Source organism: Daphnia pulex, chromosome 8 (assembly GCF_021134715.1).
Source record: "Daphnia pulex isolate KAP4 chromosome 8, ASM2113471v1".
NCBI classification, from domain to species: domain Eukaryota; kingdom Metazoa; phylum Arthropoda; class Branchiopoda; order Diplostraca; family Daphniidae; genus Daphnia; species Daphnia pulex.
In genome coordinates, this window is record NC_060024.1 from 10,259,019 (window position 1) to 10,280,063 (window position 21,045).

At 38.7% G+C, this 21,045-nt stretch overlaps 7 protein-coding genes and 1 long non-coding RNA gene across 10 annotated transcripts; 6 read left to right on the plus strand and 2 right to left on the minus strand.

Annotated features, from left to right (window-relative positions):
• On the plus strand, positions 1-2,336 carry LOC124200139 (aladin-like). Its single transcript, XM_046596267.1, has 11 exons — positions 1-230; positions 301-440; positions 516-660; positions 736-944; positions 1,021-1,174; positions 1,238-1,407; positions 1,481-1,619; positions 1,681-1,754; positions 1,813-1,941; positions 2,000-2,084; positions 2,159-2,336. The coding sequence occupies exons 1-11, from the start codon at positions 132-134 to the stop codon at positions 2,222-2,224; spliced, it is 1,410 nt and encodes a 469-aa protein (XP_046452223.1). The 5' UTR covers positions 1-131; the 3' UTR covers positions 2,225-2,336.
• LOC124200140 (NTF2-related export protein 1-like) lies at positions 2,324-3,248 on the minus strand. Its single transcript, XM_046596268.1, has 4 exons — positions 3,059-3,248; positions 2,794-2,880; positions 2,592-2,736; positions 2,324-2,523 (listed from the first exon to the last, which is right to left on the minus strand). Exons 1-4 carry the CDS (start codon positions 3,071-3,073, stop codon positions 2,357-2,359), a joined length of 414 nt encoding a protein of 137 aa, XP_046452224.1. The 5' UTR covers positions 3,074-3,248; the 3' UTR covers positions 2,324-2,356.
• Positions 3,249-3,285: 37 nt separating this feature from the next.
• LOC124200141 lies at positions 3,286-4,043 on the plus strand. The gene is made up of 2 exons (XR_006877168.1): positions 3,286-3,685; positions 3,761-4,043. It is a non-coding gene; the product is annotated as an uncharacterized LOC124200141 (long non-coding RNA).
• Positions 4,027-7,365, minus strand: LOC124200138 (jmjC domain-containing histone demethylation protein 1-like). Of its 2 annotated transcripts, XM_046596265.1 has the most exons (8): positions 7,123-7,365; positions 6,898-7,054; positions 6,709-6,834; positions 6,476-6,648; positions 6,212-6,412; positions 5,850-6,152; positions 5,701-5,781; positions 4,027-5,638 (listed from the first exon to the last, which is right to left on the minus strand). In XM_046596265.1, the coding sequence occupies exons 1-8, from the start codon at positions 7,207-7,209 to the stop codon at positions 4,121-4,123; spliced, it is 2,646 nt and encodes an 881-aa protein (XP_046452221.1). In that variant the 5' UTR covers positions 7,210-7,365; the 3' UTR covers positions 4,027-4,120. The 2 variants fall into 2 exon arrangements, with proteins under 2 accessions (XP_046452221.1, XP_046452222.1); XM_046596266.1 differs by lacking the exon at positions 7,123-7,365 and having other exon boundaries at positions 6,709-6,842; positions 6,898-7,035.
• Positions 7,366-7,557: 192 nt separating this feature from the next.
• On the plus strand, positions 7,558-10,244 carry LOC124200145 (ankyrin repeat and zinc finger domain-containing protein 1-like). The gene is made up of 9 exons (XM_046596273.1): positions 7,558-7,880; positions 7,946-8,277; positions 8,348-8,462; positions 8,538-8,695; positions 8,766-8,988; positions 9,066-9,248; positions 9,308-9,551; positions 9,616-9,985; positions 10,042-10,244. Exons 1-9 carry the CDS (start codon positions 7,727-7,729, stop codon positions 10,225-10,227), a joined length of 1,965 nt encoding a protein of 654 aa, XP_046452229.1. The 5' UTR covers positions 7,558-7,726; the 3' UTR covers positions 10,228-10,244.
• Positions 10,245-10,343: 99 nt separating this feature from the next.
• On the plus strand, positions 10,344-13,752 carry LOC124200144. The gene is made up of 9 exons (XM_046596272.1): positions 10,344-10,635; positions 10,707-10,893; positions 10,958-11,157; positions 11,223-11,563; positions 11,645-11,804; positions 11,882-11,973; positions 12,045-12,154; positions 12,230-12,704; positions 12,773-13,752. The coding sequence occupies exons 1-9, from the start codon at positions 10,494-10,496 to the stop codon at positions 13,490-13,492; spliced, it is 2,427 nt and encodes an 808-aa protein (XP_046452228.1). The 5' UTR covers positions 10,344-10,493; the 3' UTR covers positions 13,493-13,752.
• Positions 13,753-15,288: 1,536 nt separating this feature from the next.
• Positions 15,289-17,160, plus strand: LOC124200146 (regulator of nonsense transcripts 3B-like). 2 transcript variants are annotated; one of them, XM_046596274.1, is made up of 5 exons: positions 15,289-15,493; positions 15,552-15,978; positions 16,039-16,280; positions 16,340-16,780; positions 16,842-17,160. In XM_046596274.1, exons 1-5 carry the CDS (start codon positions 15,401-15,403, stop codon positions 16,929-16,931), a joined length of 1,293 nt encoding a protein of 430 aa, XP_046452230.1. In that variant the 5' UTR covers positions 15,289-15,400; the 3' UTR covers positions 16,932-17,160. The 2 variants fall into 2 exon arrangements, with proteins under 2 accessions (XP_046452230.1, XP_046452231.1); XM_046596275.1 differs by having other exon boundaries at positions 16,876-17,160.
• A 214-nt stretch (positions 17,161-17,374) lies between these two features.
• Positions 17,375-20,591, plus strand: LOC124200143 (integrator complex subunit 5-like). Its single transcript, XM_046596270.1, has 3 exons — positions 17,375-18,131; positions 18,192-19,949; positions 20,008-20,591. Exons 1-3 carry the CDS (start codon positions 17,688-17,690, stop codon positions 20,527-20,529), a joined length of 2,724 nt encoding a protein of 907 aa, XP_046452226.1. The 5' UTR covers positions 17,375-17,687; the 3' UTR covers positions 20,530-20,591.
• The last annotated feature ends 454 nt before the right edge of the window (positions 20,592-21,045 follow it).

A 21,045-nucleotide genomic window follows, 5' to 3' on the forward strand; every position in this document is an offset into this window, starting at 1 on the left:
TACTGTATTGGAATTCTTATCTGACAGACGTGAGACGTGAAGTCGTGAACGGTGGCTCTCACGTTTGAATTTGTTGGATTGCCGGTAACTGCAGTTCAGAAAACGTGTTTCGAAAATTCTTCTCCCTATCAATGATGTCTTCTCAGTTAATTGGAATGGAATCTTTTCGGGAGTTCAAATCATTTGCCACTGAAGATTTTGTTCATACGGATATATCTAAAACGCACGAGGTAATTTTAAACATGGAATGTTTGCATTACTTAGTATTGGTCAAGGTTAACTGTTGTAATATTTAAATAGGAAAGTCAACTACCAAAAGTTAATATAAATGTCCCAGTTTTGCCTCCCACGAAATTTCCCAGAAATGAAGCTGCTCTTGCATTTATCCCAATAAAGGATAATGAAAAAATCTCTGTTTGGAAACAATTTCTGTTTATACGGTAAACAGCCTTTTTTTTATCTTTTTCAAATAAAAAATAAATTCATGAATATACATGATATATGTTTGCTTACAGGAGAACACAGGGTATTTACCAAGCATTTGAGTTATTGTCACAAATGGATTTGAATAAGTGTTCAGCAAACAAAATGACATGTGGAGTATTAAGTCTTTGGAAAACTTTAAAAGCAATTCAGAGTGTTATAGTGCCCAATTCCAGTGTATGTATACATTGGAATAACAATTCTTTAAGCTAACCACTTACACTGAAACCTTATAACTGGTTTATCTTTCAGGTGTTGTCTAGTGTTAATACTATAGCTACATTTTCACATACCAAAGACTGGTCTACTAGCCCTGTAAGATTTCTTGCCTGGCATCCCCATTGTAACAAGCTCGCAGTTGCTACTAGAGATGATACTGTACTCGTGTATACCGGTTCTACGTCTACTCCAGTTGTCGTCCGTCATTCATCACAGAAAGACATTTCATCTTTAGCTTGGAGGTATTTTTTATTCTATATTTTACATAAATTGTGTATGATGGTTTACTTCACTCGTCACACATTATATTCTTACTAGACCCCTGTGTTCGGCTCAGTTAGCCGTTGGTTGCGCTTTGGGAGTGGCTCTTTGGACGGTCGATCCAGCTTCATTAGGAACCCGACCGTCTGCCTCATGCTTAACTCATTTGCCTCATCCAACATCAGTCAATACCGTTTCCTGGGATCCTCAGGTAAATTTTATTTCTTCATCGTTTATCACGCTTATTTATGCTATCCGAATCATGATGCTGTAGGGCAAATATTTGGCTTCCGGTAGTGCAAAAGATTCTTCCTTGTACATATGGAATGTTGAAAATCGTGAAGCAACTTTACTCCAGAAAATGCGTGGAGGCGGATACACTTTTCTGACTTGGAACCCAACAGGTGACCGTCTTTTAGCGGGCACACCAGCAAACGTATTCAAGTAAGTACTGTCTATTTGATGGAATGTGAAACACACTCAAACTTTTACACACACAAAAAATTTCATCTTTCAGAATTTGGGAAACCAGAACATGGTCAGCCGAGATCTGGGATGTGATGGACGGTCATATTCAGGCAGCGGCATGGAGCCCGTGTGGAACGAAAGCAATTTTTGCAGATTCCGTCCACCCCATACTTTATTGTGTGGATAAGGTAGGAACTACTGAACTGTTATGTATAACATTATATGCCATTCCAAATTTTATTCTTTCAGAGCTCCTCAACAAAAGCCGCGACTGTGGTAGCTGACTTCACAGAAACTCAGGCTTTAACAGAAGAAACTGAGAGGTATGGCTTTATATACTAATACAACTAAGCATTCACACTACAGATCGCATCAATGCAGATTCGGTGGTCTGGTACAAGATCTTGTGTGGGATCCCCGAGGAGAAAGATTGGCTGTCATTTTTCGAACTTCAGATTATGTGGCCCTATTCCGCACCCGATATTCGCCAACTTTGAGTTTGTTTCCATGGTATTAACATTCACTTCCAAAAATATTATTCGTATTTCAACACTCACTTTCATTTTAGTGGCGTGATGAAAGGAGAACTTGATGAAGTGGCAACTACGATTCAATTTAAACCTGATTTTGAAAACGGAGCCCTTCTAACTGTGGTAATATTATGTTTTTGCAACTCCTAATTAAAAAAACACTCGAGTTAACTTTTTGTTTACGTTCCTATTTGCAGGGTTGGTCTTCCGGTCGAATTCAACATGTGCCTTTCTCTTTTCTTCCTCAACACCTTGAGACCTAAATTTAACCATAATTTTCCCAAATTTGTATCGGCAAACCTTTCGTGAATCCATGATAATTTACTAGTACATGCTATCTCAAATAAATAACAAAATATAAATGTTTCGTCAAAATATTACTGTATTGCAAGTATTTAGGAAAGAACTTTCTGGAAGCGAAGGCAATCAGAAACAACTTTCCATTTACTCTCTTGTGCTGTTATGAGGAAATCTTGACAAAATGGCTGTGCAGGCTTTTTTTCATATCTCACTATTCCAGCTACAGTAACCATGATAGTTGATTGACCTTTTATTGCTTCATCTGTAATATCATAAAAAAATATAATTAACATTTAAAAAAAAAAAAAAACTCAAAATGTTCTAACATACCATGAACTGGTTGTGCATCAAGGCTTACAATTTGATGATCACTTACAGGAAGTTTCTCAAGAAAGGCTTGAATTACCATATTTCCTGCCACAGAACTACCATTCCAAACTAAAACTGCTGTGTCCATATACAGTCTTGAAACTAACTAGAAATATTGTTGGATATTAGGGACGTTAAAATTTATAGCAAAACTTAAAGTTACATTTCTCTTTTTGTCAAGACATTCATAGTAGAGTTTTGTAAATTCCTGGGCTGTAGAACAAGCTTCATCAATCAGCACTCTTTTATCCTGCAAGATAAAAGCCACATTTATGCTAGATTTTACATTGTAGAAGATGAAAGAGATTAAAAGATGGAAATAATACTCTTAGGTTAGTACTAAAATATAGGTTTTTAGAATTTTATAAACATGAATCATGCAAGATGTCAGTGACAAGTCAAATCTAAACTCAAGTATAATTACTTACAACTACAATTGCCATGTGTATGTCAAGTGCTTTTGAAGCAAATTAAAGAGAAAAAAAAGTTATTTTCAAGCTGAAGACGTAGTAAGGTAAGTCAGGAACTAAATGCTCACGAACAAATTTAATAGAATCGAAATAGTTCGACCAGAATTACGAAGTTCATAAAACAACTAGCAGACAAACATGTATTGAATTAACATGTCGCACAGCGTTGTAAAATCGAACAATAATAAAACGCGAGACGCGAGCGCCGAGCGGGTCGAGCGGGTTGGTAAAAAAATCCCAAACCAAAATTAAAAATAAAGTGTTTAAAGCAGGTTAAAGTCATTCAGTTGAGAACTATGACACCTGGGTGGCTGGGTCATTGATATCTCACCTTTTCAAACACAATAAAATGTGTACAGTACGGTCTACCGTTATAAGGATTTTGCGGTACTTTGACCTTTTTTGTTAGTGACCTTGGTCTGGTCATCATAGATTCAGGGTCAGTGTACAATCGAATGCTTGAGCTGTAGTAGTTCAGACTTCAGAACCTACACAAAATGGCATGTGAATGTAAGCACAAAATATCTTTCTATCTTGTTGTTATTGTCTTGACTATTTGCACGGAAAGTGTTTTCACTATGTTGGGTAAGTAAGATTGGCAGAGTAATTGTTTAATTTAAAATGAGACACAATTTACAATTTCTTTTGCATTGTTTCTAGATACTTCAATGTCTTGTTCAGATGGTGACTGTCCGCCGAATAAAGAATGTTTTGTACCGTCATGCTACGGATCTTCTTGTCGGAGCGTACAACCTGTTTGCTTGACAGTTTTAAACGCCTCTGACTTTACCTGGGACGCTGATGGAACTGATTCTGACGATAAAATTCTAAAAGTTGAATTTAATATAGTCAATCCGGAAGAACTACGATTACTGTAATTCATCACTCAAAAGTAAAATCATGTTTAGCTATACAAATACAATAAATGGTCATACAAGGGTAATATTTATTCGTCGTCTCTACAACATACAAAAGTTTTAAAACGTCTCATCATTAAACATGCGAGGGTGTTCTCATAAGCTAATTATGTAAAGTAGGTAAACTTAAGCGAAAACAGCGGTGAATAGGCTGGGAGTCGCTAGTGATGTCGTCAGGTAAACAAAGCCTTGGATTATTCGAACAAAGTTCCTTTTGAAGTGTTGGATAGTCAAACGATAACAATTGCGTACAGCCCATTAAATCAATGCGACTCAATTGTCCATTATTCGTCATCAACATTGCGCGTAATCCATGTGAAGTAAATTGTAAACAATATGCTAAACACAAATTGTCTAGGGCAGGGAACGAGGAAGCAACTGCCACTAAAGATTGATCAGTTAGTTGACTTCCAGCCAAAGCCAACTGCTTTAAGTTAGACAGTCGATGCGCGGATGCAGGTAAGATAGTTTTCTCAATCAAAATATCATTCAAGCCAGATACCCAGCTGAGATCGAGAACTGTCAATTTAGGCTGAAGAGCTCGGTTGAAAGAAGTTGGCGACACTGACGGAAGTTTTAAAGCAGCAAGGACGCTTGCGTTACAGCCTTGAATGCTAAGTGTTGTGAGGTGAGGCAAACGATCCATTAGCCATGCACATTGTTGATGTGAAAAGGAGGACCAATCCATCACCAAACACCTAGGCTGGCGGCGGATTATTCCGGCCAACACGATAGGAGTTAGCTGCCGGTGTGAGAGATCCATTAACTTCCATAGTGAAGGATCGATAGAATATCGATTCCATGATCGGCAAACCCGCATGCAAACCAGTAGTTCACCAATCGACAGGTATTGAAATACTGGTATGAGTAATTCAGGTCGCAGAATCAATTCTAGCTTATCCGACAGTTGGCCTAGCAAAATTCCGGAAGCTTTTCTCCTCTGTGTTTTTGAATCAATGTGGCTAATGGTAGATGGTCGCGCTAACGCAACGATAGGCTGCCGCACTTTTTTAGCCATCTCCAATTGTTGTTGTTGCCTGAGTTGATCCCGCAGGTGAGGGAAGGGGGATTCCATTTTATGTGGAGAGAACTTTGTTTCTGACACAAGTGCCTCATAGGGTTCATTTGATTCCTCTGCCGGCTCCTCTTTCTTGATAATGATTGGTGACAGCACATCGTTCTTAGGAATTACTTGTTCCACCTTGTTTTCAACAAATTCTCTTTTCACAATAACGGAAACTTGCGAACTTGAACAGCTGGGTTTGGTTTGGAGAACTGATGAACGTGAAGTTGAAGAAACACTGTGTTCTACTTTAATAGGTGTGGTGTTGAATGAAGTAGGAAGAGGTTTCTTGCTTTTAGAGTTGGCCGGTTGTGCAACCCTTACAACAGGAACCCCTGTTATAGCTAAGTGGGTTTGATCTTTTCTGTGTTGTTCAACTAAAGTCCGGACGTCTTGGATTAGGGCGACGGGGTTCACAAGCAAATCAGGAACGTTCTTGCGTGTTGGAGCTAGTGAATGTAAATAGAGCACAATCGCTCGAAGGCCATGTAATTCACTGGCTGTTAAGTGGACGTGTTGCGGTTGGCTTGGTGTAACTTTTTCGATATGCGTCTGTCCCTTTTTAAATAAATGAGAATTATTAAAATCTTAAATAGAGCTTGAGTATTTACGGAACATACTTGTTGAAGCTGAGAAAAATCCAGGTGGTCTTTCCCCAATAAAGTGTAGACGTATCTTTCGAGGACGTACCAAAGCATTTCCTGTAAATTATTGCAAAGCACAACACTCTGGTTTACGGAATAAATAAACAATATTAATAAATAAATACCGTATAAAATGGGAAACGAAATTTAGCAGGTACGCGAGTGCTGTCTTCCAATTGCGCTATCCGCAATTGATTTTCAATGGCAAAGCTATGAAGAAAATTGCCACCGAATACAAGAGAATCTGATGGTGTGTAAACTGCATGAATCCAGCCTGAGGGAATGAGGAAAGTGTTGCCAGCCACCAAATGTACACGACCACATTTCTCGACCAGATCACCAAAAAAAATGTCGCTCTGCTTGCCGGATAAAGTCCATTGTTCGTACAACTGTAGATTACGTTCCGTCGGAGGTATCAACCAGAAAACCTAAACAACTTGTTCATGTAAATAAGTTATAACAGTGTATGTGGATATTTGGTACATACCTTAGAACCCCTGATAATGTGATACCAGACTGAAGTGCCACCAAAGTCGATATGAAAATCTGTGTAACACCCAGCGACGCTCATCAAGCAATATTTCTGAACTTTGGGATACCACATATCGTCCATTGAGTTAGTCGATTCTTTTTGAAGCATTCTCAAAGCCCGAGGCCACATGACCTCAACCCAGTCAAGAAGACTAACCTGCAATGTAAGATGTTAAATTTCATGCTGCAACTGTGAACAACAACAACAAGAAAAATGTACTGTTGAAGGAGGATGGACCATGTGTTCGAGTTTTGTGTGGGAAAACTCTAGGCTAATGACATTCAATAAGCGATCTTTATTGGGGCTTTCATAGTACTGCTGCCATTCTTTCATAGTCATTTCCAAATTCCTTTGAGTAGCAACTTCCATTACATCCACCATTCTTCTTGAACCTACAATTTTTAAAGCATTACTCACAAATATAAGCACTAAGATCTAATTTATATAATTACCAACACACTGTCTAACATCTCCAACAGAAAAATCAGATTTTGGAACTTTCATATCCAGCCCTGACTTATCTTTGAATAATAAAGGGGTACTGAAACCATTCTTTTGAACATATCCCATGGTAAAATCTGTAGAACTGTAAATATTTAACATTTTCAAATAAATTAAGTTGACAATGGATATTAACTTACCCTTTCCTTGCATCTCTTGAACAAACAAATTTTCAAACTTATCCGTTGTAAGTTTAAGATCAAGACTGAAGGATGGAAGAGAGCTAAATGCCAGTTCAAGATCCAAGTCATCATCATCGTCTAAATCTGAGTTTTGACTTCGTCCTCCACGTTTTCTCTAGAACATCGTTATATTTTATTATTAGGAAACAAATAAGACAACCGATAGAACAAGATTAAACTTACTTGTGATGTGCGTCCCCTTCTACGGTTACTTTTTCTTTGTTTTTTTGCTACTGAGTGAGGAAGCGAATTGTCTTCCACTTCCGACATTTGGATCTGGTGCTCAAATACTCAATATATAAACGAAATAACAACCAATTTCAGTGACGGAACTCACAAAAATTAAACACGTAAAATAGAGAAATGGTAAATTGCTATTATTTTTCTTTACCAAACACTAAACTAGTAGTATCGATATACATAATCAGCAAATCGATCAATTAAAACCAATGAAATAGGAAACGATTATATGTTAATTATTTTATTGAATTAAATTCTAAAAATTTAAAAATCAATAAATTTTTTATCACATTATAGAAATAATAGAAATAATTTCATATATTTTTGTTGGCACTAGTGGATGAGACGATCCCAAATCCCCCCCCCCCCCCCAAAAAAAAAAAAAGAAAACACGTGGAATGTCAAACCTGACGGACGTCTGCTACAGGTTTCTCCGTTTCTGGTTTAGTTCTAGTTTTCTTGAACTAGAATTAAGAATTATTCGTTCTTCGTTGCATGTAAACATAGGCTAACTCCAGTTTTACGGAGAAATTTATTTGGTTTTCCAATGGCTACATGTGATTCAGTTAATTTAGGAACGGTACCTCGTAGTGAAAAAAAGAAAAGATACATTATTTGCAACCAACAAGACGTTTCGGAAATATGGAATGGACTGGTGCTGTGTGCATCGAAAGTCAAGGATGAAGTTTTTGCGCTCGAAGGTAAATTTTGTATTAAAATTTTTTTTAAATGGTAACAAGTATCATTAGTTTTTGTATCCCATCAGAACCAATCAAGACAACTGATCAGCTATTAGGTGAAGAACTACATTGCCGAACCTGCCTCATCAGTTTTACAGGAAATGATGACTATAGACTGCATTATAGGGATGATTTACACCGTTATAATCTAAAATTAAAGTTGAATGGAAAACCACCCATTAGCCAAGATGAATTCTGTGAAATTGAAGATGGAATATCCAGTATATCAGGTTCAGATAGTGAAGAAGATTCGTCTGAGGGAACACTCAAAGCATCTGTGGGAAGCCCTAAAATTTACTTTCAAAATCAGGCAGCACAGAAAATGGCTGTATACCGTTGTTTGTTGCATTCAAAAAAGGTATGAATTGAAATTTAATTATATTTTCCTTGTGACCTTCCCATCAATATTTTTTTTGTTACTATTTCAGAAACCACCTAATAGTGACACAGAATTACTCCAGCTTATTCAGTCATTGCCAAAGCAAAACATGTGGGCTATAATTATGTTAGGAGGTGGTCATTTTGCTGCAGCAATTTACCAAGGTAAGTTTAAACCACATCCAATCAGTAAATCAGTTAGGCCTAATTGTTATTTGAATGTGAAATTATAATTATTAGGAGCTGATTTGATTCACCACAAGACTTTTCATTCATACACTGTCAGAGCTAAGCAAGGTGGGGGTCAGTCTAGTAGGGATAACAAATCTGGAGGTGGCTCCCATCCAAAATCAGCAGGTGCCTCTCTTCGACGCTACAACGAAGCAGCCTTTGCAGAGGTACTACAACATTTTAGGGTCATGTAAACATCGATCTTTGAATGATTATTTTCTATGTTTTTCTTTCTAGCATGTTCAATCTTTGTTTATTTCCTGGTGCGATGTACTGAAAAAATGCCACTTTATTTTGTATCGGGCAGCAAGTTCGAACCAGACAATTATGTTTGGAGGGAAAAATCCATTTTTTGACCGAAGCGATCCACGATTAAGATCAATTCCTTTCCCTACAAGACGAGCTACTCTAAACGAAGTTCAAAGAGTTTGGTTGCATTTGGCAACGGTTGAACTAGTTGGTAAGTTCAGATGTTTTTTCGAGTCTATTAATTTATAATGGTACACCTAATCGTAAGAGTTTATTTGGTATTTAAAGATGAAGAAGTAGCTGTAGAAGATGATTTAACAAAGGTGATTTCAACGACACAGAATTTGCAGCTTGGCGAAGAAACAAGTGATGATGAACTAAAGGTCTTGGAACTTCAACGCGCAAAAAGAATGAAGAAAAAAATTGTGGCAAAAATCAATAGCAATATCGCTGTTCAACCTGTTGAAATAAGTAATTTTGTATTTTGTTGTTGGTGATTTAAATAATTTTATTATTTTTAAAATTCATAGTTGTTGATGACAAGGATCTTTTCCCTGGTGAAAAAGATATAATTGAGAACATTTTTCTTACTATCAAGCGAGGAAATGCTGATTTATTTGACAAGGAGATTGACAAATTGTCAGAGATTTTGGATTCGTATCGTGAAGAGTACCATCTGGATATGACAGATGTTTTGAATCAGAGGCTTGGCGACGATTGTGAAACTTTGCTTCAGCGATCAGCGATGGTCAACAAGCGGGCTAATTTTGTTTGGTATTGTGAAAAATAAAAATTGTTTTGTGCGTGTTTTTAAGTAATCCTTGGTTTTTCGTTTCAGGAAATTGATGGAGCTGGGATGTGACCCTTCTTTGAGCGATGCTTCCGGAAGAGTTCCTTACATGGTAGCATCAGATAAAGAAACGCGAGCAACGTTTCGCCGGTTTATGGGTGCTTATCCCGATCGATTTGATTTTATCAAAGCAGCGATTCCCTCACCTTTGACAGATGAAATAGAGAAACAAAAAGCAGATAAACTGGCCGAAAAGCGTAAAGTTCAGAAGCAGGCTAAAAAAGAAAAAAAGTCTATCGAGAAAGCTAAAATGGAAGAAGAAAAACGAGTACAGGAGGAATTGCGTAAAGTTGAAGAAGAGAAACGCAAAATTGAAGAAGACAAAGCTCGTTTTGTAGCGCTATCTGATAGAGAAAAGGTACGATTTTAAAAAATGAAACCGAACGAAAAAATTAATATTTTCCCCTTTTTCAGAGAGCTTTGGCTGCTGAACGACGATTATTAGCGAATGCATCAGTTACTGGATTGGCAACTCCAGTTTTGGTTCGTTGCTTCCTTTGTGGTTTGGATATCAGCGGCAAAGTTCCATTTGAATACAACAACAACAAATTTTGCTCACCTCCGTGTTTGCAAAAGCATCGTAAACTAAATGTCAAATAAAATTGATTAAGGTTGTACTTGGAGGAGATTACAAAAACATTTTTTGGTTTTTTTTTCACCAAATTTATCTTCTAGTTTGGTTCTTATTTTTGTTCTCTTTTTTGTAAAAATAGTAGATTACTTTGTTAAGAAGAAATTGGCAAATTGCGCACCAAGTCAGCCACTCTGCCAAAAGGGCCCAAGGCAATGCGCACCAAAACCAAATTGTGTGATCTGGCAACGCTGCATGTTTGAATGAGTAGTCAACATTTCGAAATTAGCCGAAAATGGCTAGTGAACTTTGTCAAAATTCAGAGGCCATTACTGTACATTCTACTTTTAAAATCAAACCCAGTGCAAAATATACATTGTGTGATGGTGTTGTTACTATTTTATCGTTGTTGCTTTATGTTGCAGACATCGTCACAGGTAGAGAAACATTTGCATTTTCCGTTACGTTAGACACTTTGTTGGATCATGTTTCATTTTTCTAAATCTAGATATTATCTTGGGTGTTAAATATCTGAATGCTGGATATTTTGAATGGGGAATTTTAACATTAGTGTTATCTATTGTACCATCTATTTTAATACAATGTATTAGTCTGCGATGGTATAAGGTTGATCAAACTGCTGTCACTTTACCAATGGCTCTTTCTCATTTCTCACTGCTTGGAATTGTTTATCGGTAAGTTTATTTAACTTAATTCATCTTACCTATTGCATTAGCTAAATATTTTTTAAATTCACAGATATGCTGACATTCTAAATTTGTTAAAATCTCAACAACGTGCAGAATCCCATACCAACAATCAGACTTTGCAACTGTTGTGTCACTACCAAAGTGATGTTTGCTTGCTAAGGTTATTTGAATCTTTTTTAGAGTCAGCTCCCCAACTCCTACTTCAGTTGTATGTAATGCATGAGCTTGATTCATGGCATCCTTGGACTGGTATATGGCACCTATATAATTTATTAGGTGAATTAGCTTACCTAACTGAAAATTTATTTCACAAGGTATTTCTGCATTGGGTTCTTTATTCTCACTTGCTTGGGGTATAGCGTCATATGCCCGAACCATGCGAAATTCAAGGGAAGATAAAGCACGCATCACATGGATAGGTTTGGCTTTGCAAGCTGCATGGCGAACAGGCACAATGGTTTCACGGATCATGGCCTTGCTTGTATGTGCTTCTGTTATTCACTTGTGGTTCTTGCTTGCCATTACTATTCATTGGGTTGGAATGACGCTTTGGACAATCAAGCAAAAAACTGATTTATGTTCAACAGCTTGGGAAGAAAGAATTTATAATGCTGTAGTTGGTGTTATTTATTGTTTTTGTTTCTTCAATGTTAAGGTAAGGTACACAAATGGAAAAATAATAATAATAATAAAACCAATCAAATTTCTTTTTATCTAACTGGATATTTGTTTTCAGGAAGGACAATCACGTCAGAGAGCCATAGTGTTTTACACAGTGACGGCCACGGAAAACGCAGCATGCGTTGCTATCTTTCTTCGATTTTCCCAAGAGCATACGGATCGTCTCTGGTTTAATACAGTCGCTCCCACTTTGATTGTTGTTGGCTTCTTGTTAGGTACGAAATTTTCTATTATTTAAAATAAAAATTATTAATTAATCATTTATCTGTTGATCAAATTTATCTCATATAAGGTCATACCAGTCAACTAGTATATTACCGTTGGTTTCATCCTTCCGGTCCAATTAAATTTCAGTCCTCGTCAGTTGCTTCTCGCATAGAAGAGGTTGGTCACTATTAATCACTATTAATATTTTCAAATCTCATGTCATCAATAATTTTTATTAAATTGATCAGAATACTCGACAAGAAAGAGATACCCCCGAAGAACAACCCGCCCTTAGTTTCAGCCCTGTTTTCACAATAAGAACGCTCAAGCATATGAATCGCAAATTCTCAGGTGTCAGGTGAGCTAAAACTACGTCAAAACAAGTTTTTATGGACTAGTTTATTAAAAACGTGTTTTCTTTTTGAATTAACAGTTTGGCTTCGGCTGTTATAGAACCTGTAGCAGTGGTTACGGCTAAAATAGAATCCGAAATACCGCTTGAGAATAACAATCCATCTCAAGGCAATCAGCCGTGCACAGAGAAAATAGAAATACACGAATTGCAGGATCCATTGACCATGGAATCTGCTGGTCGTCGAACAGGAAAGTCTATTTCCGATTCGCGACTGCTGGAAGTCACTTCCGTTGCAGATGACGCTCCAATGCTTAAGACCAAATCAGAAGGACATCTTCAAGTTTGGAATTGGTCGTGCTCTAATAAAGCTATGCCATCGCAGTCATTTCTTTTCGTAAACGAGTTCGATTCAAAAAGCGAAACTTCGAACACCTCAGTTCACGATTATGAAAACATGGTTGTTCTTAATGTTAACCGCACTGATTGGGGCATCCGTCATTGGAAAAGTTATTCGGACATTGAAACAAGCTTTCACGATAATAGCGTTTGCAAGGTATACTTTTACAAGTTATTTCATTATCTAATTAAATGATAACAACACATTTCGTTACGACCCATTAGGAAAGAGATCCGCTGGAATCATCCATAACTTCAGCGTCGTCGAATGATTCAAGTCGCTTCTTGCCTTCCGGTAAATTAAGTATAGAAGACGCTATTGCGCAATTAAAAGCTCTAGCTGTTCATGGCCACAATGTCTACCAGCAACCGGATTTGAATGCATCCAAGCTTTATGATTTCATATGGAACAATGAAAATGTCAGCACGATTGCTGGACCGATTCGAGTTTGTCCTACTTTGGGTCATAATCTAAGCATCATTACTGAAGTTAGCGAAAGTAATTCAACGTCGTCCACTAGATCTAAAAGTTCCCTTGTCCAAACGGTCGATACTATTATGGACAAAAGTGCATGCGATGCATCACTCGAGGACCAACACCTCACATACGTTGAGATAAGTTTTCTTTCAAAGCTTTCTGAATCTTCGGTGGAATCCGACATCTCTGTTGAACTTACACCCGATGGATCACAAAGCAAACGCCCAGCACGGCGACAGTTTTCAATCATTCGCGATAAATTTGAAGCGAAACAGTCAAGTGCTGAAAAGCACGAAATCAAGCTAAACGAAGTCGAAAAGGAAAATATTCCTACAGTATCTTATTCTTTTTCAAATCAATCAGAAGATTCAGCAAGTCCCGTCCATAAGTCCGTCCAGTCTCGAAAAAAACAATCAACATTATCTCCTGAATCTCGCATTTTCTCACAATCAGCGTTAAAGCGTTAATTTCGCAACAAAGAAACTTCGCAAAAAGAAATTCTTGTTGCCCGATCCGATGCTGCTGTAATCATAGAAATATATGTATATTTTTTAACGAGCTTTTACACCGTGCATGTGAACTTAAGTCTGGCCCTAAAACTCATTTTAAACTTCCTTGAAATGATGACTGAAATATGTTTGTTATATTAATTTAATCCAATTGAAAGAATGGATTGATGTTTTAAACCTAAACCGTTTAATTATTTGAATACATTCCTTCCCTTTTACCTCTTGCCGAATGACTTTCCATGATGGATTTCTATAAAGCGCCATGAAGAGCCGTGGTAAGATACGAAATCCAAGCCGTAGACCAATCGTGCAAGCTTTCATAATCCTACCATGTCAGACCCACAACTCGATGGAACAGTGCTGGAAAATGTGGTACCAACGGATGCAGAGTGGGAAGAAGCTGAACAAATCACATGTCCCGGCCCTCACAAATACTTTTTAGACGTAAACATCAACAGTTACGTTGTACCCATGCTCATTGATTCAGGATCGGAATGCACCTTCATCAACCAAAACACCTGGCGTCTCGTCGGAAAGCCCGAATTGTGCAGCCCGTTGTACGAATCACTGGTCCCTGGAGGCGGCGGAATAAAATTGCAAGGTGAATTTTTCGCAAAAATTGAACACCAGGGGAGGGCACACAATCTACCTGTACTTGTTGTGGAAAGCATGACTAGCTGCAATGTCATGGGACTGACTTGGCTTTCTCATCTCAAAATAAACTGGAACGCAATCTTTCACGAAAAGTGCATACCCAACAAGAATTGCTTCTATCCTGCTGCTGAAGATCTGGAAATGGCTATAGCGAAACCAAGTGTCGAAATAGTAATGAACGGAATACCTGTGAAAATCACGATCGATACGGGTGCCACAAACACGATCATTGATTTGCCTATGTGGGAAAAGATCGGATGCCCAACACTCATCGAAAAGCCGGTCACCCAGACAGTATCCGATTTCAACGGTAAGCAGATTGAAATAAGGGGAGAGGCAATGATTCGTGTCTGTTACCAAGGGCAAATGGCCATTTTACCTGCGCTGGTGGCCAATGCATCTTTGCTACCGGTCATTGGAACAAACTGGTCCACTGTGATCAAATTCAACTTCAATGCAATCTTTGCCAATATTCCCAGGCAAAATAGACAAGAACCACCATCGCGGAACTCAATGAATCACTTGTCTTCTAAATCTGTGTTGAACGAACCTGCTGTCCAGAACAAGATTGAGCAACCTGACGTCAGCGCGACAATTGATAAATTCACCCCGCGTCAAAGTGCAGCTGTAATCGCGCAAAATGCGAAGAGTTTAGTTGCTACGTTTTGGAAGATAGCTACTACTCGCTTAAGTCGTGTATTTTCAAAATACCTAAAATACTCTGCCGAATAAGTTCATTTTCTACCCGTTATGCTGTCATTTTTAAATGCATTATTCGACGTCCGATAATAATGAAATACAGTGTCTTGAATAAGATAACGAGAAATCGAACAATATTGTGTCTTTTCATTTTTCATTCCCACCGATCCGCTTTGACGTATGGTCTATGGTGGCTTTCTCACCGAAAATCACTTTTTCTTGAATAAAAAAATTCAAGTGGAAATTTACGAAGCCAATTCAATTGCTAAACCAAGTCTCAATAAAACAAAACCCAAATAAAAAAAAGCAAAATAATTTCAAATAATTGATTAATAAGACCTCGATAGTTAATGTAAAATTCCACACACCCGTCGAAGCGAAAAAGCGCTACTAGCATTTGATATCGCGGAGCAGACGACGTTTTTATTCAACACATATTTGATGTACGCGCGACTGCAGAGTTCGTGATTGATGGGTTTTCTTTTGATATAAATATAAATATTTTGAATTAAAATGGCGCAAGATGAGCAGAGTAGAGAGACGAAGAAAAAGGTTTCCACTAAGGAAAAGGATAGAACCAAGTCAAAGGAAAAATCACCATCCAAGGTAAGTTTGATCTATAGTGCATAAATGAAGAAAACCTATATTTTTCTTCTTTTTTCAGGTTATCATACGACGCCTGCCACCAACAATGACAGAAGAAGTCTTTCTTGAACAGATCTCACCATTACCTGACAATGATTTCTTCTACTTTGTCAAAGGCGAACAGCAGTTTGGAGTTCCAACATTTAGTCGGGCATACATAAACTTCCTGAACCTTGAAGAAATATTCACCTTCCAGGATAAATTTGATGGTTATGTTTTTCTTGATCAGAAGGGCACTGAATACCCAGCAGTAGTTGAATTTGCTCCTTATCAGAGAATTCCTCGTCACCAAGAACCGGGAGCTAAAGAAGACAAGTGCAACACTATTGACAATGACCCTCACTACTTGGAGTTTTTAAAGAAGCTAGAACAGCCAGATGAAATCGTCTTGCAGAGCGCCGAAACATACTTGGAGCAGCTTGAACTTAGAGAACGTGAAATTAAAGGTATTTTTTAAATTTTCGTTTACTGTTTAAAACATTGAATCAAAATTATTGTTGTTGTAGCAAATGGACATGCCAAAGTTACTACACCGTTAGTTGAATTTATACATCAGAGACGCCTTGACAGGGAAAAGTTCCGCGAGGAGAAAAAAGACGAAAGAAGACGGAAAGAATTTGATAAAAAGAAGCAACGAGAGCTTGAGCGTTTAAGTAAAAAACGAGATGGCAAGAAGGAAGACAAGAAGCAAGACAAACCAAGTCAAAAAGGAAAGAAAGAGGACGATCGACCGCACAATCAAGTCAAAGTAAAACTTATATCTTAGCTTCAATTTGATATGCGAAATAACATAATGTATATGATTAGGTTTTGAGAAACACCGAGCGCGAAACTCTTGAGAAAGCTGAAGCTAGTGCAAAGAAAGTGGCTAAAGAAGGATCACGCCCAAAACTGGATAAGCCGAAAGAAAAATTAGACAAACCGAAAGATCGAATAGTTAGAGAAAAATCCAAGCCCAAAATGGAAAAGAAAGCAGTTGCTGAATCATCGGTTGATTCAAATAAGCCTGACGTCAAGCAAGAAACGCAACAGCAACCAAAGAAAACAATTCCGAAAGAGGAGGTTACGTCCAGTAACGAAAATCCAGGATCTGGAGCAACGTCCCCGAAACCAGAAGAAGAAAAGGGGTCGTCGAGGAAAAAACACGATAATGATTCTGCTGACAAAGAAAGAAAGATTCGAAATAAAGATAGACCAGCAATTCAGATTTATCGACCTGGTGCTAAACGCGTGACAGTCCCAAAATCGGTAAGTCAAATTTCATAATGTGCCGATCAAACTAGAATTTATTAAGCGCACAATCCATAAGGATGATTCGAGTATGACTGTTGCATCACCCATAGAAGGAATGAAACGAGAAGTAAAGACACGGACCTTTTCGCGAAGTGCGAGAGAGTGATCTTGTTTGAAAGTTTCAGCGTACGTCTCCAGCTGTGGAACGTCCAAAAGTGAAGAGAAAATTGACACGCATCGGCGCCACAAAATTGTTATTGCTCAGTTTTGTCATTTCTTCCCGAATCCTGTCGTCCCTTTTACAAGATTTTTTTACTGTTCAAGTCGCCGCCTATGGATTTGTACAAGAAGATAAGTTTCCGGGCTAATCCTTTTCCAATAAACCATCAATACAAGATTTTGTATTTCATCAATGTACCTTAGTAGCCTAAGCATGTATTGCAAAATTTGGGGAAATTAAATGACAATACCGCACTCGATTTTCCAGAGAGAGAGATAAAAAAACTTCTTGTGTTTTTCCTGAATCGTTGCCTGCTGCTGTACAGTAGAATGGCGATTGCGTCTCATGTCCTTGTCATGCACTCATGTCCATGTGCGCTGTGTTCTATTCAATGAATCATCAATTTAATTCATGTCTTTCACTCTGCCCCTGCGCATTCTTCTATGATTAATGATGTGTTGAATCTACTCTAGAGAATTGGAAATTTGGAACAGAATCTGATAAAAAAAAAGATAACAATGTCACAAATTAGAGCTACTGGCATAACCATATAATAATCACTTCTCAAATAATTCGTCTGCTTGTTGACTGGAAGCTTGTTGAGTCTTTAAACTTGTTTCTGAGTTTGTATGAATATTTTAAACAACCTATCATCGATAATGTTGATCTGAAGAAACGATAAACTTAAGACATTTATTAAAAATGCAATCACCATCGGGAGTGTTGGTTGACTTACGAAACTTTTTGAATGGGCTATCGGGATCACCGTCTACCGCCAAGAACAAAACGGAAGTAGACAGTACTGAAGTGGTTAAAACAGCTACTAACTTGTTGAAAAACTTTCCTGCAGCTCGAGAAGCTGTTCTGTTCTATTTCTGTCAAGTTATTGATGACTCAATTAAGTTGCATCTTACTCAAGCTCAAACTCAAAACGATAACCCAGCAGCCAAAAAGAGATTGGCGGAAAAAGAAGATGCAGTGGCATTGATACACGAGGCTTTATCATCTCTCATCAAGTGGAATCCGAAAGGATGGGCTCCCATTATATCAACCTGGTCATTAAGACTGCTTGGCCAAATGTCATCGTATCATGCACCACACCTACAGCTTGGCCGAGCAGACAGGGGTTTGAATGATACCTTGCAGGTAATGAGTAACTTTAATTAAGTCAATGTTCCCCAATACTAATTAAATTAATATTTCAAGGTTTGGTTGGCTTGTCCTGCCACCAGGATGCTAATTGATCTGACGACTCAATCTTTGGAAGATCTTAATCAATCTGAGACTGGTGCATGCATCAATGCACTGTTGGAGACAAGTGTGGAACACAGTCCTCATTTTGATTGGGTAGTGGCTCACATTGGTGGATGCTTTCCTCATACTGTAGTTACAAGGATCCTTGCCTGTGGCCTCCAAGACTTCATACTTTATGGCACAGAGTCAGGAAACATTTCTCCAAAGCTCAATTCAGTTGTTGGAATATTGGCTCATCTTTCCTTCTCCCATGCAACCAACATCCAAAAAGCTGTTTTGGACCTCTTCCTGACAAGCTGTACTGATATGACTGAACAACACACAGCGGTCGTACCCTATCTGCTTCAACTCTCCTCATTATCACAGGACCTTCTGGACATCATTGTGGAGCAAGGTGTTAAGGCCATAAATCCAGAAACTATCCCTTCTTTCACACAACAAGCAACTGTTTGGACTAGCAAATATTTTAGCGGACGGGAGGCTTTGATAAATCTAATGGTCCAGCAAGTTGTTCGTTGCCGACAGGGCGGTTTGGCTATAGTTAACGTCCTTCTTCAATACGGAGCTCGCCATCAAGCAAGTTTTCCACGAGAAGTTGCCTCTGAATTTCTGGAAATGCTATTAAATGAAGCAGCACAACTCGTCCAGGCTTCCGGTCGTGTCATGCCGTCAGACGTTCCATTTCTTCAGAGTCTGCAGCCCCACGTCAGTAATCTGTGCCAAATGTTGTTGACACACGACACCTGGCAACAAGGAAGCGTCTTGAGACTCTTGACATTGATGGCTCTCCTCCAAGGCCCTGCTGTTTCCAACCACGTTATCACTTTACTTTTACAGAAAAAAGATCCCCTGAAAATTGTCTCGCTCATCCGTTGCTATCTGAAATCTGTTCAAGGTTTACACAGTCAAGTAGTTAATACTGCTATTCACGAAGCGTTAACTTTTCAAGGGCGCAACTTGGAGAATGCCCTTTTGAATGTGCTTCAATTGGTAAAGTTGGAACAGGTTGGAGATGTAGGAGCCCAAGTAAAATGTAAATTCCAGTCGGCCCTCAACGCCAATTTGGAATTCTTTCCCGGACTCTTCTTCCAAGATGGTCAAATTCCACATTTAGCCGTTCGACTTTTAAACAGCATTCGGCTTCCGGACGTGATTCATCCGCGACTCGTGGCTAAGCTATCCTATAGCAGCGTCCCGCACTTTTTCACAGTATTGTCCATGCGCGGAGAAGGCAACAAAAAGGAAGCGCAAAAGATCCTAGCAACATTATCCAGTTATCCGAATGGCCAGGCCCTCATCTTGCGGCTGCTAATGCAGGGTGTCTTCAGTGAAGAATGGAAATCGTTGTTTGGTGCCGAGACTCAACCGCAGAAAAACCAGAAAGTATCATCGTCCACCTCGCTTTTGATGCAAAACAGGAATTTTTGTTCCAGCGTGACTTTGCCTCAACGACATTCGTCCGTCTTTCACGCTGGAATAATCGGAAACGGCATCCGCAACCGCCATCTGGCCAACGTCAAGGCAGAAAACTCCAAGGATTGCAACGCCGAAGAAGTGCGATCTCACACCAACCTTTTGCTCGACACTTTAAGTCAATGTTGCTCTTTTAATCCTGGAGGAATGACCCAACTCTCTTTGCTGCTTGTGGAAATCGTCTCGCCTGATGTCATGTTTAATGGATTAATCTGGCCGGAGGAGGAGTACACTAAAGTATGTATTTCAAGTTGATTGATTATTTTCTCTTCATTGACCCAATTTTATTTGTCAGGTGACGGTAGAGAGAGATCTTCACGTTCGTCGCTTTGTGCAGGACAACGTCGTCGTTTGGGACCTTTTAAACTTACTAGCGCAAAACCGCCCGGCTTTGTGTTATTGCTCTGTACTGCTGCGTGCTTTGTTGGCCACTTTGCTTTCCCATTGGGCCAACTGCCAGGAAAAACAGGCAAAAGACAGTCGCGATTCATTGGAGATGACTTGCAAGCTGATTGAGCTGATGGCAACCGGACAGCTCTTACCTCCTCCTCTTTCCTATTTGTCAGAGATTATCTGCCACGTTTCACCGCACGAAGTCCATGTCATGCTGAAAGACGTCTGGGCTTTTATGAGGGATAATGTACCGACACCCGCTCTTTTCGGAGCCAATGAACGGCCCAGTCCAGGCTTATGGCGTGACCTGTCAGACTTCAAAATGGATCCGCGCTATACGGAGCGACTCCGCCTCATCATGCTTGCTAACATAGCTTCGGTTGGCCATCTTTACCCTCGTTTTCTCGCTCCCGATCAAGACTAAGTAACAGTGTTTTAAGAGAGACTCCAAATTGAAATACAAGAAGGATATTTTTCAAATTGAAACATATCGTTCTATTTGATTGCTTCTATTTATAAATTTGTCAGCCCGACTAATGGCGCTATTGAGTCTAGTCACCAAATTAAAACATCAGTGTGAGGTGATGATGCCAGTAAAATGTTATCAACCGCCATTTACACTTTCAATGAATATTTGTCGGGTCAACCAAGTATTTGATTACTAATCCATAAACAAGAACCATGATAAACCACACGACTCGTGTTAATCATGTGTATCCGTTACGTTGGTCATCCACCCCGCCCACTCCTTCACTTCCTCAATCAAGATAAGATGAAAGTTTTTTGCAAGAAGTAGAAATGGCGAATTATTGATGTTTAAATACGATATATTCTGCCGAATCTTTCATAACCCAATCATTGAAGTTTGCTTGGAATTAAAATAAGTCTAAGCGGATGTTTTGCCTATTTTTAAGTAATAGATCTGTTTGTTTTCTATCTG